Source organism: Humulus lupulus, chromosome 9, assembly GCF_963169125.1.
Source record: "Humulus lupulus chromosome 9, drHumLupu1.1, whole genome shotgun sequence".
Taxonomy (NCBI): Eukaryota; Viridiplantae; Streptophyta; class Magnoliopsida; order Rosales; family Cannabaceae; genus Humulus; species Humulus lupulus.
Genome location: NC_084801.1, coordinates 11,218,645 through 11,239,448, shown reverse-complemented (window position 1 = coordinate 11,239,448; position 20,804 = coordinate 11,218,645). Strand labels below are relative to the sequence as shown.

General features: G+C 31.9%; 1 protein-coding gene and 1 non-coding gene across 2 annotated transcripts; both read left to right on the top strand.

The window, feature by feature from the left end:
- Positions 1-351: 351 nt before the first annotated feature.
- Positions 352-458, top strand: LOC133802714 (small nucleolar RNA R71). The gene has a single exon (XR_009877459.1). It is a non-coding gene; the product is annotated as a small nucleolar RNA R71 (small nucleolar RNA).
- Positions 459-4,345: 3,887 nt separating this feature from the next.
- On the top strand, positions 4,346-8,075 carry LOC133802282 (probable 1-acylglycerol-3-phosphate O-acyltransferase). Its single transcript, XM_062240562.1, has 9 exons — positions 4,346-4,625; positions 5,046-5,282; positions 5,875-5,921; positions 6,031-6,149; positions 6,230-6,390; positions 6,849-6,958; positions 7,042-7,141; positions 7,436-7,559; positions 7,665-8,075. The coding sequence occupies exons 1-9, from the start codon at positions 4,426-4,428 to the stop codon at positions 7,797-7,799; spliced, it is 1,233 nt and encodes a 410-aa protein (XP_062096546.1). The 5' UTR covers positions 4,346-4,425; the 3' UTR covers positions 7,800-8,075.
- Positions 8,076-20,804: the final 12,729 nt, after the last annotated feature.

Below are 20,804 nucleotides of genomic sequence, written 5' to 3'. Positions count from 1 at the left end.
TGGCAAGGACTAGAACATATAGAACAAACATCTTTTCTAGGTTGAATTGGAGAGTTTATAGTTTGGCTTATGGCTAAAGCTTCTACTTTTCTCGCTAATTTATCTAAGGATGTTCTTAAGTCTAATTCTTCTTTTACTTCATACCTTCCTCCTCTTTTTGGTGAATTAGTTGACCTAGACCTAGGATCAAAATAATTCCATTGTTGTGAATTGACAGATAAATCTTCAAGGGCGTCCCACGCCTCTTGTCCTTGAAATTTTAAAAATTTTCCAGTATGCATAGATTGAATCATTTGACGATTAGAGGGAGTCAAACCATCATAAAAATATTTTACAAGTCTCCATTTTTCAAAACCATGATGAGGACATTTTAATAATAAATCTTTAAATCTTTCCCAACATTCATAAAACTCTTCATTATCTTTTTGAAAAAACTCGGAGATTTCTCTCCTTAGACTATCAGTTTTAGACATAGGAAAAAATTTCAGTAAGAATTTATTATAAAGTTGATCCCATGTAGTTATAGACCCCGTGGGAAGGGAATTTAACCAGGCTTTTGATTTGTCTTTTAATGAAAAAGGGAACAATCTTAGTTTGACCGACTCATCAGAAAAATTTTGAAATTTAAATGTTGAGCAAATTTCTAAGAAATCTTTGACATGCATGTAAGGATCTTCTCTATCTAACCCATAAAAAGATGGCAATAATTGAATGATTGCGGGTTTAAGCTCAAAATGAGTAGCAGAAGTAGTAGGTAAATTGTAGGAGTGATGATGATTTTGGGGTAAAAATTGTGTAGAAAATGGGTAAAAATGTGGCATTTTAGACAAGAGGACAATGAGTAAATTTATGGGCTCAAGGGGTGTTTGGGGAGCAGTGACAGGCGGCTGGGGCGCCTAGGGGCCTGCTGGGCCGTACGGACTGGCTGGGGCAAGGCTGGGGCTGGAGGAGCTGGGAGTCACGGGTTGGGCCTGGATTGGGCCTTGGGGCAGGCGGACTGGGCCTGGGCGCTGGCTGCTTGGGCTGGCGAAGGAATGAAGTTGATGATGGAGTGAAGTGGAGACCTTGCTGCTTGGTCACGTGGAAGCTCTGCTGGGAGGCTGATTGAAGGATGGCAGGCGTGGATGGCTGAGGAGAAGCTTGGGTGACAGCTGGCGTGGCTTTGGTCTGCTGGCAATTGCTGAAGGAGATGTTGAAGGCAGCAGGCTGGAGTCTTCGGCTGGAGCAAGTGGGCTGGCAGGCGGACCAAAGGTGGCAGGGAGGAAATGGGCTGGGCCGAACTTAAAGGGGCAGGCCCACAATGGAGGCAGCTGGGGGAAAAATGCCCAATTTGCTTAATTTCTCTTCATAAATGCCACTTTTATTTTCTTTTCTCTCATTTCTTTCAAGCATGCAATATAATTCCTACAAGATAAAAATAAATTAAATAACAATCAAATATTTTCAATTATAAATAAATCATATTAATTATTTGAAAATATTGATTATAACTTAATTTAATAAAGCATTTAAGTTCAAAAGAATTACATTTTTAACTTCTAACTTAACAATACAAATTTCATATAATTAAATTACAACATATTATAATAAAATATCTATAAAAACATATATAAAAATCTATAAAACTACACTAAGACTAATAAATTAAAAATTACATAAAAACTTAATAAGTTAATTAAAAACTCAAGAACTAAGCAACAATTAACATATAAAATATGGTAAAATAACTCTATTTTGTAGAGTTATCAGAACTCACAGACTCGAACAAACCAGGGTTTCTTTGTTTCTTTGGCTGAGAAAACATGCACGGGATAGAAGCTTTATAGGGAGGTCTCTGGTTTCGTTTTTTCTCTTTTCTTGCTTCTGGTGAACAAAGATAAAAAGGAAGATGAAGAGTGGAGTCTCGTATATATAGATGAAAGAGGGGGGATCAATCCAGGGCGTTGAATGAAATCCTTGCTAGATCTAACGGATGGTGATCAATGACAAGATGGCGCCGAAAAGGTGGCAGACGGATGATCGTGGGTATGTTTCCAAGGCATTCAAGTACCAAAAATGAGCAATACCTGGTTGACGCGTGTCCATTCTCAAAAAGCGTATGACGGTATGGTTCCCGAGGAAAGTAGTTCAAAAGTTTCCTTCTCTTAGGATTCGAACAAATACTTTTGAGGGGGCAAGATGTTATACCCAGTTTTCGAGCCATGTTAAATGTGACCTCGAAAGTTGGATTCACTAGCAATTGGACTCGTAAGGTTTAAAGTATACTCCAGGACTAAGTATCAAGCCTGCAAGGCATAGACGACCTCGAATATGATGACCTCAAAGTGTTCATGATCTCGAAAGGAAGCTCCAGAGACGCATCCATCCTCAGGGATGACCTCGAATCTGGAGTCCCGAGCTCGACGCACAGACGATCTCGAAAGCCATGTGACCTCGGGAGATGTCTCTAGCTCGAAAGCTGATGAGAAACCTGGAAAGCTAAAGCCTTGGAGATATATGATAAAGACCTTGAATATCTACAAGTACTGTCCATACGAGATGTAATCCTCATTTATTACTGTAAATCCCCTAGAATCGTGGGATATTATTTGATCAGTTATACGTCTCCTGATCTTCAGGGGACGTTTCCTTTTATATCTGATTGTAGGCATTTAAAGCCATTTATTTCATTTATACAAAAAGAGTAACTACCCAAATATGTGGGATAGTACTCCTCAGCCTTCTCTATAAATAGAGAGGTCATGCACCATTGTAAAGGACCGAAATTCTGAACTTTGAGAGAAAACTCTGAAGAATTCATGCTTAAGAATTTTCAGAGATAATCTTGAGTTTAATAACAGAGACTCGTGGACTAGGCAGATTTAACTGCTGAACCACGTAAAAATCGTGTTTGTGTTGTTATATTTCAATTGGCCATTATCAGTTATTGTTTACGTGCTCTCCTTTCATTGATTGACGAAAAACGGCGTCAACATAGGTAATTAGTCATAATAGAGTGTTCAAATAATCGATATATCTATTTATATTAGATACAATCAACGTGCAATATGCACGTTTGTTTGGTTTCATTTATATAATTTATTAATTAATTTTATTAAATCTATATTAATGTCATATAAATTTTGAAATAAATATCTTATTTTAATTAAATAATTTATTTATTTTTGTTTAAGTTTATGTTTGTTATAGTTTTTGAATTTATGAATGACAACAAGAGATTATATATTATATGTTTAATGTAATATTAAATATTATACGTGGATTTTAAATTTAAGTTTCTTGCTAGCTAAAAAAAAAAGTAATTTATTGCTAATTCACAGTAGATTATATTATATGTTTAATATGATATTATTTTAATAAGTGAGTTTAAGTTTAATTAAATTTTATTCAAGTTATAAAACATATGTTTTATTATTTTTAAATAATTATCATTGTAAAATATCTTAAAAATATCATATTTTAATTTGTTTAATTATTTATTATTTAAAAATAATTATCATTGTAAAATATCTGAAAAATATCATATTTTAATTTGTTTAATTATTTATTAGTTATAAATAATTATCATTGTAAAATATCTCAAAAATATCATATTTTAATTTTTTTAATTATTTATTTTATTTTATTTAAGTTTTTAGATATAAGAATATTCTGTTAAATATAATAATATTCCGTTAAAGTTAACATTAAAAAAATAAAAAAGTTTAAACCAAGAATTTCCGTTATCTACACACTTATTATATAGAAGATTTTTAATTTTTTGACAAAATACGAAGTGTAAAAGTTAATTTTGAAAAATAATCAGTAATTGGGCAAAATAACCCTTGCACAAACCATAAATTTCTTTATACATAATTTAGACTTCTTATAAAAAAAAATCATCCAAAGTGTATAATAATAAATATATAAATAAAATTAGGCGCACAAAAAATTATTTGAACTTTATTTTAAACATTTTAATTATTTGTTATACAACGAACACAATTATAAAAAAAAAAATTGGAAATATGTTACACAGATAAGGTAAAAAAAATTCCTTACCACACAATCTTACCGATCAAGTTTAAAATTATAAATTTTTTTATCATTACAAAATCTGCGCCAATGACTGTTATATTTTCTACTACTAACATAAAACAAAATAATGTTTAATTAGCTTGGAATAATTTTGTTACAGCACCTATCATTTCATGCACCAATACAAAAATTTGGCAAATAAAAAGTAAAAAAAATTGCTAAATAATATATCTATAATTTAAATATTATTATTTGATTTTTTATATTAATTTTTTTTTTAAATAAAGTACTTTTTTATAAAAATCAACGGCTTTGAAAAACTAGTCTATATGTAGAGATCGATACATTACCGCCATTAAAGACAAGTAAGATTATTCAGTTAAGTTTTCGTAGGGATCAAGTTATTGTATGAACCGGCTTCGCCTCCGGTGGTCGAGAATAATGGCCGAGGAGATCAGTAAATCTGCCGACGTTGGTTCATCCTCCGCCGCTACTTCGACAGCGTCTGTAGCGAAGTCGAGAGCGCTGTGGCCCTCTGTACTTCGTTGGATTCCCACCTCCACCGATCATATCATCGCTTCCGAAAAGCGTCTTCTTTCTATAGTCAAGTAATTTCTCTTTTCGTTAGTTGATTTGTATTTTCGACTTTTGTTCTGGATTAACTTTTCCCGTTCAAATCCTAATTTCACTTATTCAGTATGTGCTTTTCATTTTGTCTGAGGTAAATCGTCTTATGCTTTATTTAAACCCTAATTATTCATTTTCCTTGAATCTCAAGTGGATTTTGACCTTAAACAAAGGTCGTAGAATCTATTGGGCTTACCAACTTTTGTAAATTATTGCCAATTGGCCTTGTCCATTACCAACTTTTCCGAATTGCTATCTGTTATGAATTGACTGGTTCTATCAAACTCTGCTTACGTGCGATGGCCAAATGTGGAGTTATGTTGAGTTTCGATAGATTGGCTTTGATGCCTTTTAATTGTTTGATGTCTCATTTGGATGTGGCTGAATTGCTTCAATTGCAGGACTCCTTATGTTCAAGAGCAGGTGAATATAGGCTCAGGCCCACCGGGTTCGAAAATTAGGTGGTTTCGCTCTTCAAGCGATGAGCCAAGGTTTATTAACACTGTTTCATTTGACAGTAAAAGTGATTCTCCAACTCTTGTAATGGTGCATGGTTATGGTGCTTCTCAAGGCTTTTTCTTCAGGAATTTTAATGCTCTTGCTAGTCGTTTCAGAGTCATTGCTATTGATCAGCTTGGGTAAGCTCTGGTAGTAATAATACTGTTTTTTTTTTCCTTTTCTTTTTTGGGAGGAGGTTGTGTACGTGTGTGTGGATATATCAATGAACAATGATGGTGTTCTGAACTTTGACTTGCTTGAATTTCATCTGATTGTTACAGTTGTTCTTACTTTAAAGTATGTATTTCTTAAATTTTGTTTGCAGTATAATTCTTCGTCTAAATGAAAAACTTTTTGCATAATCTAGCAACCTAGGATGAACTTTTGGTAGGTATTCAGCATGTTTCTTGTTCGCTTTTTTGTCAAACGATGGGGTTTTTTTTTCCCTTTTTTTATTTTTAATATTTCTTATGCTAACATGTCATGGAACTTTGCACTTTCAACTGTTAAAAGTGTGATCCCTGTTTGAGTTTTTATGTAAGCATTTGGTGATAAAGTGTAGTTGTAATACATATTTTAAATTTTGTTGTCTTGCCGTTTTGCCTTTAAGATCTTGAGTACAATTTGCTATAATTTATTTTGCGAAATGCCTTGTAATTTCAGTATAAATATATATATTTTATATTGAATACTGCTTTTGCGACTTAGATTGTTGGATTTAATGTCTTACAGTTGGGGTGGATCAAGCAGGCCTGACTTTACTTGCAAAAGTACCGAAGGTAGTTTCATCTACAATATATGTAGGCTTTAATACTATGTTAGATGTTTTAACATAATGAGAAAAAAAAAATGTTATATTCATGTTCTAAGCTTACAATTAAATGTCAGAAACCGAGGCATGGTTCATTGATTCCCTTGAAGAATGGCGAAAAGCCAAGAACCTAAGCAACTTTATTTTACTTGGACATTCATTTGGAGGTTATGTTGCTGCTAAGTATGCTCTTAAGGTAAATTCTTTCTTCTCTCAACTTTGAAGTCATGCTGGTGTCATTTTCACATCTCTGATGTCTTGTTTATCTTCATAAAGCATCCAGAGCACGTTAAGCACTTGATTTTGGTAGGACCTGCTGGCTTTTCCTCTGAGGCAGATGGCATGTCTGAGCGGATTACTCGTTTCAGAGCAACATGGAAAGGAGCACTCTTGAACTATTTGTGGGAATCTAATTTTACCCCTCAAAAGATTGTCAGGTGTCTATTTCTTTTCCTTTGTAGTTTTAATTACATTAATTGCATGAACCTAGTGTTAGGTCAATTGATCAAGTCTTCAATTTCTGATGGGACAGCTTCCTCCTTCCCAAAGATTGTAGGGCTCAGCGGGAGGATAGTTTAATTTTTAGTTTGAATACATTCTTTGCATTTTCAGGGATTAAAATTGAATAACTCTAAGTTTCCATTATTTCAATCTCTCGTTTACGTCTTCCTTTTGTTTTTGTTGTCGGACACCAAATGTGACTGTTCGTGCTAGTGCACGTAGCCACTATGACTCTTTGGTATATATCAAGGCATTGTGGGAATTCTTGAGATTCTGCTCTGGTTGCAACATTTTTATTGAATGAAATTTGCAACTTTAAATCAGTTGATGTCAGAGGACTGCTGCATTTAGAATTGTACCAGCGCCTTAATCTAGTGTTTTTTGTACTTTGTAGGGGTTTAGGTCCATGGGGTCCAAAACTTGTGCAGAAGTACACAACTGCTAGATTTAGTTCTTATTCTACAGGGAATGTGCTGACTGAAGAGGAGTCTAAACTGCTAACTGGTAATTAAGATTCAATTTTTGGTTTATACATATCATGCAATTAACTGTATCTGTATCTCTAATAATTTATTTTCCAATTGAAGATTATGTATACCATACTTTAGCAGCCAAAGCTAGTGGGGAGCTGTGCTTGAAATATATTTTTTCTTTTGGAGCATTTGCAAGGATGCCCCTACTTCACAGGTTTGACGATCCTCTTTCTATCAAAATTTCTTCCTTTCTTTCTTGTTTTTGTAAAATTTAACCCGACAAAAAGTTTTAAAAGTAGGTGAAGGAAAATTGGTGTGTTTATATCCTTCTACTATGTCGAAGCACTTATCCTTTCATGCCCTTAATTATGCTGTTTGAAATGTCTTTTTGGCTATAGATTTTTCTTCAACCAAAGGTCAAGTCCAATAAGTTTATGCTGTGTATCTAACCTAGAACTTTTGTGAGGCAGTAGAGTTTTAAAAATGATGAATCTTTTTCTACACACAGTGCGTCGGAGTGGAAGGTGCCAACTACATTTATATACGGGCATGAAGACTGGATGAACTATCAAGGGGCTCAAGAAGCTCGCAAGAATATGAAGGTCCCCTGTGAGATCATCAGGGTTCCTCAGGTCCTCTCTCTTTCTCTCTATATGTACTTGTGTTTGAGGTCATAGGCTGGTGTGGTTGCAGTTTGACAGTTGTTGAATTGAATGATTTTGTGGATTCAATTGCAGGCGGGGCACTTTGTGTTCATAGACAACCACAGCGGTTTCCATTCAGCTGTTTTTTACGCTTGTCGAAGATTTCTCTCCCCCAACTCCGATAAAGAATCCATTCCAGACTTTCCAGAAGGGTTGACAATCGCCTGACCTGAGTATACAAGAATTTTTTATCATCTCATTTCTATGTATCATCCATTGCTTTACATTAGTTACAAGAGTGACTCGTAAATATACCATTCATAGTCACTTGTATTCTTTTTTTCCAACTGTATCCTATTGATGTTGTTGTAAACCATCCACACCATACTAAGAATGATTTAAAATCACACAATCTGGTGTGGACTAGTGCGATGTGGGTGGTTTGTATGGTCTCTTCGCGTCAAAAGATTTTTATATAATGATGTTTATTGTAGTCTTAGTAAACCTCCCGTAGTGACAAAATAAATTATCGATTTAGCTCCAGTAGGAATAACAACATTCACATCATGCTGCACATAAAAACATAAAAATAATTTCAAGAAAAACCTCGAACAGGGTAACCAAAATTACCCACCAAACAAAATATAAAGTAACCAGATACTTACAAGGTTATCCCATTTTTTAAAAGCAAATACATAAAACACAACAAAATATAGAGTAACTGGTTACCTCATCCTCCATAAATACATTCGTCACTAGTTGTTCATATGAGACACTATCCTTGCTAGACCTATTCAGAGTCCTCGACAACAAAAAAGATAAAAAATAAAAAAATAAAAAAATAAATAAAGAAAGAAAGTCTTCCAACATGAAAAGGTAGACAATGAGGAATTGTCTCATATTTCCACACTAGGAAAGCAATTGGAAGCCCAAAACACATAAGAAAAGTTTTCAAGTGACCCATCAACCTTACTAGGAACTTTCCTAATCAACTCATTTCTCATAATTCCACACTAGGAAAGCAATTGGAAGCCCAAAACACATAAGAATAGCTTTCAAATGACCATCAACCTTACTAGGAACTTTCCTAATCAACTCATTTTTCTCAAAGGGAGGTTTACAAAAATACCTAAGAATTTAAAAACAAAAAATACTAAAATATACGGAATATGAAAAAAATTACAAAAATATGGTGGGGCATAGTCGTAAATATGAAGGGTTTTTTTTTTTTTTTTTGCAAACAAATTAAGTTTACAAATTTGTAAAGAAGCAATTTTTTTGTCTCCAAAGTTTACAAACTTTTAACTAAGGTTTATAAGTTTGTAACCGAATGTTACAATTTTGCAAAGAACATTTACAGACTAAATAGAAAATTATAACAAGCAATGCCAGAACTATTACAAACTGTTATCCGTATTTTTGTTAAAGTTTTGTATTTTGAAATTTATTATGTTATGAGTAATTTTTCATTTTCTCCTTCAATGTCCCATGCATTGAACGCCTAGTTCTCTGCCACAAAATATTTCCAAATGCAAACTTACGCAACGGAGGGAACTCAAAATCAACCATCGCAAAAAAATAACTTGTACGTCCACCCTTATATCATATTGTGTCCCAAACAAATTATTGGCTAACAAATGAACATTGGTCAATTTAACAACATTCTCATCACCCTTAGGGACTTAAGAAAAGCTTGCCTAAGCTCATCTTTCCTAACTTTCCAAGAAATATTCTTATAAACAATTATCCTAAGATCACAATTAGCCTCATTAAACATGATACCATCACACTCCCTAATCCTTACACATTTCAAACTAGTAACAAGAGGAAACTTATAAGTAGAAAACCTAACTACTTTCCCACCTAAGTTTAAACCAAAACTCATCATTTTCATTATTTTGGTAAGCTTCCATAAGCATTACACTATGAAATAACTCCACCTGAAATGTAATCTTAGCCATGTCTAGGAAATGACCAAAAGGTGTTTCCCTAAATATTTCTTGTTGTTTTTTTGGGTAAGAATTTTCCTCAAATCGGTCATCACATTCCCATTATGCCAAACCTGAACTTTGCTCCCAAAAATTATTCTCAAGATTTATCATCAAATAACGTCTTCCAAGCATATGGAAACCAGTTACCCCCGAAACAAAATAGACAATTTAAGCACAAAATAAGCAACAAGTTACCATAGTAGCTAACCCAATCCCAAAAAATACGACAATACTGGCCAATTCAGATAGGGAAGATAGTTCTGGTTGCTTCTCGCTCAAATCGGCTTGAACCCAGCTTTCAAATGGATTTGGGGATCAAAGGTCCATAGCAAATTCAAATTACTCTCAAGTCCATGGAGGCTCAAGCACAAGAATTGAAGAACTAATTAGGAGAGTGGGGAGCGAAGATTGTTGCAAGACTAAGTTGGTCTAAGGTAGTTTTTCTGAGTGATTGCAAAAATGTCATTGACATGATTCAAGGTGGTGATGGCGGTCAATGTCACCACGCTATTGCGGACCCAATCCTTCTATTCCAATCAGTAGCCAAAGAGTTAGCCATGGCGGAAGTTCAACACATTTCGAGGAGCTGTAACTTTGTAGCCCATAATAATCTGGCAAAATGGGCGAGGAAGAATGGTAGCAATGGAGAGCTGAACAAGGAACATATCGCTCTTGGCATCTTCCAGGACTATAAGGGAATAAGAGAGTGTTTGTTTTGAGTAGTTGAGTTGTGTTAGAAATTGTAAAGAGACTTGGAGGAGGTAATATTAAACTCATGTGTATAAAATGATTCATTTACCCTTAAAATATATGTGAGCCCACAAATTATTAACTTTCTCCCTCAAAATTTGAACAGACTGACATAGAAAGTGATTTAAATCTATGTCTTTTTCCAGTTCCATCTGTTGCGATAGCTTTCTAAGTCTTTGTTTGTTGTTACTTTCTTTTTTTCCATTGTAATTTCATTCTCCACTTGAACTACGAGACAAACCAGAGCCAGAGCAACCCCTAATTTCAGCTGATGAACTACTCTTAGCAACAACATTGTTTGCCATCTTAATGCACTTGATTTACCTTACAAATAATTAAGCAAAAAAAATTATTTATATAATTAAAAAAATAGTCATATTAAAACAAACAAAAATAAAAATAAAAATAAAAATATAACATCGAGATGTCAAAACTAATCTCTTACTTTAAAACCTCAAGTACTATTAATACTATGGCTTAATCAAAATATCAAAATTTAATACAAAACTATGAGTAAAAAAAGCCATAAGATAGGGAAATCTATAAACTCCCATAACATGTTAAAAAAAAGACCATACTTGGTGTAATCTCCTTAATAATAATAAAAAATCATTCCATTTTAGCTATATTCATGATATTATAATCAAGATTATATGATACCGTGCACATACAATGGTAACTACAAGTGATATTATGGAAGGAATACTAAATTTGTTTGTATTTTTTTTTTATTTCAATAATAGTTGAATAAAATATTAGTTACACACAATTATGAATTTTTTAAAATATAAATAAATAATATCATATATATATTATAAAAGAATGACATAAATATATTAAAAAAAATTAAACCAAATTTTTTGTCTATAGTCTTTAAAAAATAAATAATATAATAATTTTTTAAATCACAGAGTGTCTTAGTTAATTTTATTCAATGTACAAAATATTCATCTATGATGTCATTCAAAGCACATCCCAGTGATTTTGGATAATAAACTTGTTGATTCTTGCTAGAAGAGTAATGTTATTGTAATTTCTTATATAATTACATAGTCACACTCTTTGTACACACGCCACATATTTATAATGTATTCATAATGTTTGTTATTATTTAATTATATGAAGATATATATTTATATAAGTTAGATTAAGTAATAATAAAAAAGAGTAACATGCTTTTTGAAAACAATAATAATACTAATTAGAATTATATATTGAATAGTATTATAATAATTATATTTTATAATATTTAAATTTAAATTAATATAATTATTAAATATTCAGTAGTGTACTAAATATTATTATAATATTTGAATTTATATTAATATAATTATTAAATATCTAATCAACTCTATTTTCTAAATGGTTTTAAAGTATATTCCGTTAATGCTGAAAAAAAAAATATTCCGTTAAATAATTATAAGAATATGTTCAAGTTGACATAAAAAAAAGCATTAAATCAAAAATTCATTACTTCTTATATATAAAAATATATATTCATTTTGCAAATATAAAAAATTAAATTTATTGAGTATTTTATCTCTAAATCAAAGTGCCACATAATTATATTATTCATAAATTGTATCTAAAATTATTCAAATGGAAAATTAAATGTCTTCATAAACTTTTATCACAAGACTAGTTATTAATATTCTGATAACTTTATTTAAAAATCTTCTTTTAAAATTACTACTCTACCCCTACAATTGATTTTAATTTAAAAATATATATATATCAAAATTACACATCTTAATTCTGTATGCATTTTTTAAAATTAAATTACTACTGTTCTGTAACAAAGATTAGTCAACCTTTTTATAACATATTAAACACATGATAATGAGTCCCTCAAAAAGTACAATGGAAAACTAGAGAATTTGTATTGTTATTTTAGTTTAAATATTGGATTGTAGATAAGAATAACATATAGTAATATATTCATTGGATCATCAAAAGTAGAATTAGATAGATGTTGTAATCCAACCAAACCAAAAATTGGCTTTGAGATCTTAGATGCATGTGAGGAAGAGCATGAAACGACACTTGATAATTATTCAGTCAAATCAGCCAAAATGGTGGACCAAAACTAAATTATTTATGTTGATTGAAAAAAATGGATTCATTTCCCATTTAATTGTTGTTCGTCTATATTATTATATTTTATGAATAAAGCAAATTAAAGATTCAGTTAATCTTTATTAATTGAGTACAACTCAAAATTGCTTTCGATCATTGCCTAATGATTATTTATTTTCTGCTGATTCTGAAAATATTGTACTACAAATAAACATAATCTAGTTTTGTCACAATTTTATTTTTCAAGAAAATAAAAAAGTTGAATAACAAACTAAAGGTTGCTAGCACTGAGGAAAATAGATTTTTATATGATTCAGTTCCCATCTCAAGTGGTTATGGATACTATCCTAATATTTTTTTGTTTTTCCATTAATTGTTGCTATCATACATCATTAAGTTGTTGATCAAATTTTAAGCTGATAATACTATATTATATATAAATTTACAAAATAAAAGATCCGATTATAATTATTTGAACTATGGTCTAAACTACTATTAAAAAAATAAAAACCCAAATAATATAAATCCTTTGTATTATTTTATTTAATTTGTAATTTTTTTTAATGAAAAACTCATACAAATGAAGAAAAATTGCATATAATTATTAAAGAAAGTGTAACATTTATTATTATACTACCTGTATTTTTTTCTTCTAAATTTAACACAATTTTCAATATATTAATAAGAGAACTTTTTCTTAATCCTCATTAAATTTTCACACAATGAAGATATTCTGATGATGTTAATCCTTATGGCATGTTTACTAAAGTGTAATCATAATCAAAATAAATTAATGAGCATAAAATGTGAAAGAATCAAAATTATTCTTATTTGTATTATATTGTTTATTAAAATGGTTCTGGAAGGGAATCTAAATTATTTTATGTTGTTTATATTTTCAAAAAAATGTAATCAATGATTAAATTGATTGAATTAATTTTTTTTTATTAAAAAGAATATAAAGTAGTTACTTTATGAGTTACATTTTTAAAGAACAAAATTATCTTTTATTTTTAAAGAACATTTTTAACCCTCAATGATATTTGTTAGGTAATTAGGTAGGGGAAACACATTATCACAAAATTGTTAGGTATATGAATGAGAATATCCTTAAGTAATAAAAACATGCCAAGAATAATAAGCTCTATATATCATATCATCGATATGATCTACAATATAAAATCACATCCTTTACCACCTAGAAATTTTTAGACTTAAAAACAAGAAAATCTAGATTATTGATCGAAATTCAATACTCAAATCAAGAAGTTAATTAAAATATCACTGTCATATTTTTTTTACGGGTAGTAGCCATAAAAATGAATAAAAAGGGCTCCACCACAAAGTTACCTACGATTAGGGCTGATTATTGGGCGGGTTGTTCGGATTACAAAGTATTTTTATCCGTCTAATGTCATAATCGAGTTAGCAAAAGTGACCCGTAACTTGCCCCATTAAGAATTTTTTTTTTAACCCGTCCAATAATTTAGGCGGGTTGGTCAGGTTAACCCGCCCAAACCGAAATTGTATTTTTTTTTTACATTTTTTTCTTTTAAATACTAGTACTAATAGTGTAAAGTTTATCTTTTTAAGCTTAAAACAATATTTTAAATTTATAGTAAAAAAATTAAAACAAAACATAATTAATTTATATATTTATTTGAATATATTAAAAATAATAAATTAATAACAAATTCTTAATTGGGCGGGTTGATAATTATTTTCAACCCACCCAATGTAACAATTGAGCGGTTTAAATTTTGGTCGGTTTATTCGGGTTGCATTTTTTGACAGTTTTTTCGGATTGGTTTGGGCAGTTTATTCGGGTTGAGCGAGTGGTAAAAATTTCTGCACAGCTTACCTACGATATTTCCTCCTATATATTTATATATATATATATGCTTTTACCATGTTTTTTCTCGAACAAATCCTTAAATATCCGTCTCGTGCTTTTATAAAAAAGTTATTTCTCGATGAATTTTCCTCAAAACTTATATCAATTGAAAAATACATAACAAACAGCTAAGCATAGCCGCAACTAAGGTGACCTGTAGTGAATGAATGAACCGACTTTGATTTGATTAATTGAAAAAATAAGTTAATTTCTAGGAAACTACCTAGCACTTTCCCTTTAATTAATATAAATAATCATATTAATAAAATGGGTGGCTTCGTTTTCTAACTTGCATTTGCATGCATACCTAATCAATCCTATAAATATATATATATATATATTTATATAAATACTTTTGTGGCCCACAAATTTTAGTGATGCATGTGTCTTCTTATTAACCACAAGTTTTTTTTTGGGTTGCGTCTTGATTATTATATATAAATTAATACCTAAATGTAGTTATTTAGCTTAATTAGCCAATTATATATATATATATACATATATTGTATCAAAGTCATATACAGAAAGTGCCTGCATTGTTTCATTTAAAAACGTTTTTAATTCAAATTGGGGAATGAACCACTTTATAATATGCAAAAGTCACTTTGAGTCGTTTTTGTGTTAATTCCCTAAACGAATAATTCAAAGAGAAATTAATGAACCACAATTTGTTTGATATGGAAGAAACCCTACATATAGATCACCCACTTTTATTTTGTCCTCGTGTAATACATATTGAATATTATTTACTATGGGAACTCATTTTTCAAAATTAATTTATAGTGTATTATTAGGGATAATTTCAAGTCATAATAAAGAGTAATTTTACTTACAATTAAAAATTTACTACAGCTAACTATAAATTCGTTATATTTGTAATCATAGTCTATGTACAAAATATAGTGATTACCCTTATTTAAATGTGATTTTCATATTTAATACCAATACGAACTAGCATAAATTGTTGGTGTTATTTGTTATTTTATTTTTGTTCTCATAATTTATATAGTAATTCTGATTCAGACAAAATATTGTCACATCAATAATAAAGTGTTACATCATCAATCTGTTAGTCAACTAGGACGAAATCTAACAAAAGTATCATATTTCAGTAACGTGTATAATTCGGGGAAATTTTGAACACTGTGAATCATTCAAGGGGCACGTTCAAGCAATAGTCATAGTTCAGGAGGCATATACACTATTTATTCTAACTTTTTAACTAAAAAAATATAAATCAAAATTGAATTCATGTTAAAAATATGTGTATACTTAATTAATTAATGTTTAAAGAATTAATCTTAATTAATTAAGATTTTTTAAAGAAATAAATATTATATTAATCCGTAAACATCTTACCAAGTCATTGATTTAATGCTTATTAAATAATTTTGGTAACTATTAAATTGATTACATCCATTAAATAATAATCTAATAGGGAAACTCCACCAAATAACCTTCCTTGAACCTTATAGTGTAACCATATAACATCTTAAAAGTTTTTCGCAAAACTAACCTTATACCCCTGTGAAAAGTCCTCAAATGCCCTCAGGAGAAATAATATCTCTTTATTTTATCTATTCTCTTCTCTTTCTCTTCTCCTCTCAAGATTTTGCACCCACGCCAACCATAAACTTTTGTCTTATTTCTTTCTCCTCCCCATACTCACGAATTCAACTAACTTCTTTATCTATTTCAAAATTTTGATATTTCTCTTCTAAAGTTATCAAAGTTGAAGGAGAAAATAGTTTTGGATAATGGGTGACTGTTATTGTTGTGTATAGGTTATGGATGTGCTATATAATGATTTATACTTGTTTTTTAAACTATTCCAGACTTAAAAATTTGTCAAAAAAATGAATTTTATGTTGAGATGAAATTTTTTTAAGTGTTTTCTGCAAACTATGATTTTTATGTTTGGACATAGTTCATGTTGACTCAAAGTCTTCATGACCTTATTTTGATGATATACAAAATAAATATTTGATTATTATTTGTTACTAATTTATTCTTGACTTTGTAGTACACACATGAACACTACTATTCCAAGAAATCAAAGAACCAAGGATTCCAAGAAGACTTCAAGTGCTCAAAGAAGTCAAGACTAAGTGTGGTTAAAGTTTACATATAATTTTAGTCTTGTAAAAAGAGTTGTATGCATCACTTATGATTTAATCACTCATTGACTCAATTCTTTTTCATCAAAAGTTTTACTAAAAATCATTTTTCAATGAAAAATATTTTTGAGAGATTTATCAAAAAATATTATAGTCATATATATATATATTTGTCCTTAGAAGAGAAATACTTACTTTATAAATACCTCCATAGTTATATAAATATTTTATAATATAAAATAAGGTTCTAAAATTGGTAGCAACAAACTTAGAACAAAAAGGAATTAAAAATAGCCACCCGCTCAGAAATTGCACAGGTCGGTCGACCAGCATGTCACCCCTTGTGGGCCCTACAGTTTGGCAATTTTTTTTTCTTGCAGTACAACCACAACGACTCTGTTAGCCAGTCGGCCGGTTGCTCGCTAGGCTGAAGTCAGAGAGCCCCAAAATTCCCCCAATTGCTCTATTTCTATTCTCTCTATAAATAGACTTATTCCTAGACTCAATACACACCTAATATCAATCATATATCATTGTATTGAGCTATTACAACTAGAAACGTATTATATAATTCATTTAGCTCTCACAAATCTTCTCAATATTATTCTTTGGGTGTTAGACGAGTTAACGAAAAAACGAGTCAACATTTTGGTGCTTTCATAGAGAGTTGAACACAAGGAAAGAGACATTGGAGTCACTGAAATTTCCCCCCAACGAATAGCCTTCTAAGCCTTCTTTGTTGGGCAATATCTTAGACATATCGCTACAGTGGCTAGCAGATCGGCTCATCAGCCCCCCACATTGGCGAATAACCTCAGATACGTACATCTGAGGCTAGTCGAATATGGGAACCCATTACCAAAGGTGTGCTCAGGTACTGGAGCGTGCCTAAGGAAAAATGTCACTCCCAAGATCTACTGCATGTTTAGGGTCGCTTGGGATTGTCTGAAGGGAGGAGTTAACCTGGAGAATTCATATTGCTCAATTCCTCGAGATCCTCAGAACCTTGAGCATTCATATTGCTCGGTTCCTCGAGGTCCTCGGAACCTTGAGCATTCATATTGCTCGGTTCCTTGAGGTCCTCGGAACCTCGAGCATTCATATTGCTCTGTTCTTCGAGGTCCTCGAAACCTTGAGCATCCATATTGCTCGGTTCCTCGAGATCCTCGGAACCTTGAGCATTCGTATTGTTTGGTTCCTTGAGGTCCTCGGAACCTGGAGCATTCATATTGCTCGGTTCCTCGAGATCATCGGAACCTTGAGCATTCATATTGCTCGGTTCCTCGAGATCCTTGGAACCTTGAGCATTCATTTGACATGGTTCCTAGATATCCTCGGAACCTCTGAGCATTCATATTTCTCAGTTCCTTGAGGCCCTTGGAACCTGGAGCATTCATATTGTTCGGTTCCTCGAGGTCCTCGGAACCTTGAGCATTCATTTTGCTCGATTCCTCGAGGTCCTCAAAACCTTGAGCATTCATTTGGCATGGTCCCTAGAGGTCCTCAGAACCTTGAACATTCACTTTTCTTGGTTCCTCGAGGTCCTCGGAACCTTGAGCATTCATTTGGCATGGTTCCTAGAGGTCCTCGAAACCTTGAGCATTCATTTTGCTCGGTTCCTCGAGGTCCTCGGAACCTTGAGCATTCATTTGGCATGGTTCCTAGAGATCCTCAGAACCTTGAGCATTCATATTGCTCGATTCCTTGAGGTCCTCAGAATCCGGAGCATACATATTGCTCGGTTCCTCAAGATCCTCAGAACCTTGAGCATTCATATTGCTCGGTTCTTTGAGATCCTTGGAACCTTGAGCATTCATTTTGCTTGGTTCCTTGAGGTCCTCAAAACCTTGAGCATTCATCTCGTCCATCTCAGATCTTGGAGTCGCTCGCCTAGTTCGAAAGTGAAGCATCTCGGACAAACTCACCCATTTATCCTATGAGCTTGTCAGATCTTCTTACTGTCGCTATTAAAAGATAAACGAAGTCAAATAATGATATGTCCAAGGCCTAGAGATCTGGTCCTCATGAAGGAGAGAGTTCACACGATAAGTCAACCTTATGCTAACATGAAGACTGACTTGGGGGGTATTGTTATACCCATTTTTGGAGTGTCACTACCCATCGGCCCAGATCATGCCTAAGGCCCAGTCACTTTTTACTTTGTCTAATTAGTGGGCCAAGCCCAATAACTTAGGGCAGCTTTTCACAGAGAGAGCTCTCTTCATCTTCAATAGAGCCAAATAGTTAAAAGGGTAAATACAAATGTAATGCGTGACTTCCAAGATCAATGATAGTGGCTAAGTGGATGCAGGCCATCTATTTGGGGCTAAACCACCATAAAACTCTCTCTATCAATTATTTATAGGACTAGAAATGTCTTATATACTTCATTTAGCTCTCACAAATTTTCTTAATATTATTTTTTGGGTGTTAGACGAGTTAACAAAAAAATGAGTCAACATAAGATTTTACTTAAATAAAATGTATGCTATGTTTGCCATATAACCTACTCTTTATGCAAAATATACTTGAGCATGTTTCAAATAATGGTTTAAAGTGGTTGAATATGAAAAATGATATTGTGCCATCTTTTGGTATGTGACTTGTTTATTTCCTTGTTTAGAATGACCATTTTTGCAAAATTTGTGTTACTGTTAAGTTTGTATGCCTTTGACTACTTGAACATGTCTAGTTAAGGATATTGATATTGTCTCAAAGTTTCTTTTACTCAAACTATGTCTAAAACAAACTTTTGACACATTCCTTATTCAAAATTGATTTTTTATGGATAAAATTGGTGAAATTGACCAAAATTTAAAATTTTTGAACTTCTTTCCCTTTTGAAAGCTTGTACACGTCTAATTACTCATTTTAAGACATTTCCAAAAAGAATTTTTCAAAATCATTTCATTGTATTGAGGTGAGGTTGGCACCAATATTGTAAACAACCTGGTATAGGTGAGATTGGCACTTCAACAATCCAAGTGAGGTTGATAGTCCTTGTGAGAAACTATTGCAAGAGGTTTGGGTAAGACCTTGGTGAAAATTCCCTAGCAGTATAAAGGATTGATCAAGTCCATAACTTGATCTGATATTAGAACTCAAAGCACGTGCTAGATTTGAAGACCAAGGACATAGGTGACTTTAGCTTCACCGAACCATGTAAAATTGAGAGTTTGATATTTCTATCCCTTAACTCTTTACATTTCAAATATCTATCTTGATTTTACATTTGCTTTTCTATTTTCTTGCTTTAATGTTCTATATTTGCATACATTGATAGCTTGAGTTTTAAATTTGCAATATTGTTTTAAATTTCCAATTCACCTCCCATCTTGGAAACATATATTGGGCTAACAGTTTGGACATCGTTCGAGCATCGCTCGCACATGGTTCGGAGACGGTTTGCACATGGGCCGTAGATGAATGATGTCTGAACCATCTCTAAATCATGTGTGAATGATGTATGAACCATGTGCGAACGATATCTGAACCCTGTCTGAGCCATGCACGAACAATGTGCGAACCATGTCCGAACATAAAAATATTAGTTCGCAGAAAGCACTTAAATTTTTTTTATCTCAACATAAAATTCATATTTGACAAATTTTTAAGCCCAAAATAGTTCGAAAAACAACTACAAACCATTATATAACACACCCATAATCTATACACAACAATAACACTTTTCATTTAACTTTGATAACTTTTGTTGAGGAATATCAAAAATTTGAAATAGGTAAAGATGTTAGTTGCAATTTGTGAGTGAGGTAAGGAGAAAGAAAGAATATAAAAATTGATAGTGGGTGTGGGTGCAAAATGGTGAGAGAGGAGAAGAGAAAGATTGGGGGAGAAGGAGAAGAGAAGGGGAAGAGAGAAGAGAAAGAGAGAGATTATTTCTCCTAAGGACATTGAAGACTTTTCACAAGGGTATAAGGTTAGTTTTGTGAAATTTTTTAAAATGGTATATGCTTATAAGGTTTAAGAAGGTTATTTGGTGGAGTTTCCGGAAATATAACTACTAATGGGTAAATGGTAATGTAACCAGTACCGACTGATAAATATATATAATGTTTGTTTTTGTGACATTAAATTATTATATATATAATGTTGACGTGTTATAAATAGCTAGCCTTTTTTAATATCAATTATCATGTGATATAAATAGTTTTTTTTTTTTATATATATAAATTTATATCTCTATATCGTATCAAATGGTGACAATAGATCTTACCCACTAAATCGACATCACATTTCATTATAACATTATCATTATCATATCCACCAAATCATGTCCCATATCTAAAGACCACACATAAATAAATAAAATAAAATCCTTCGTATATATCATATATCAATACTTACTCAAACTATATCAAAATTTGTGAACAAATGGAGGGAGAAA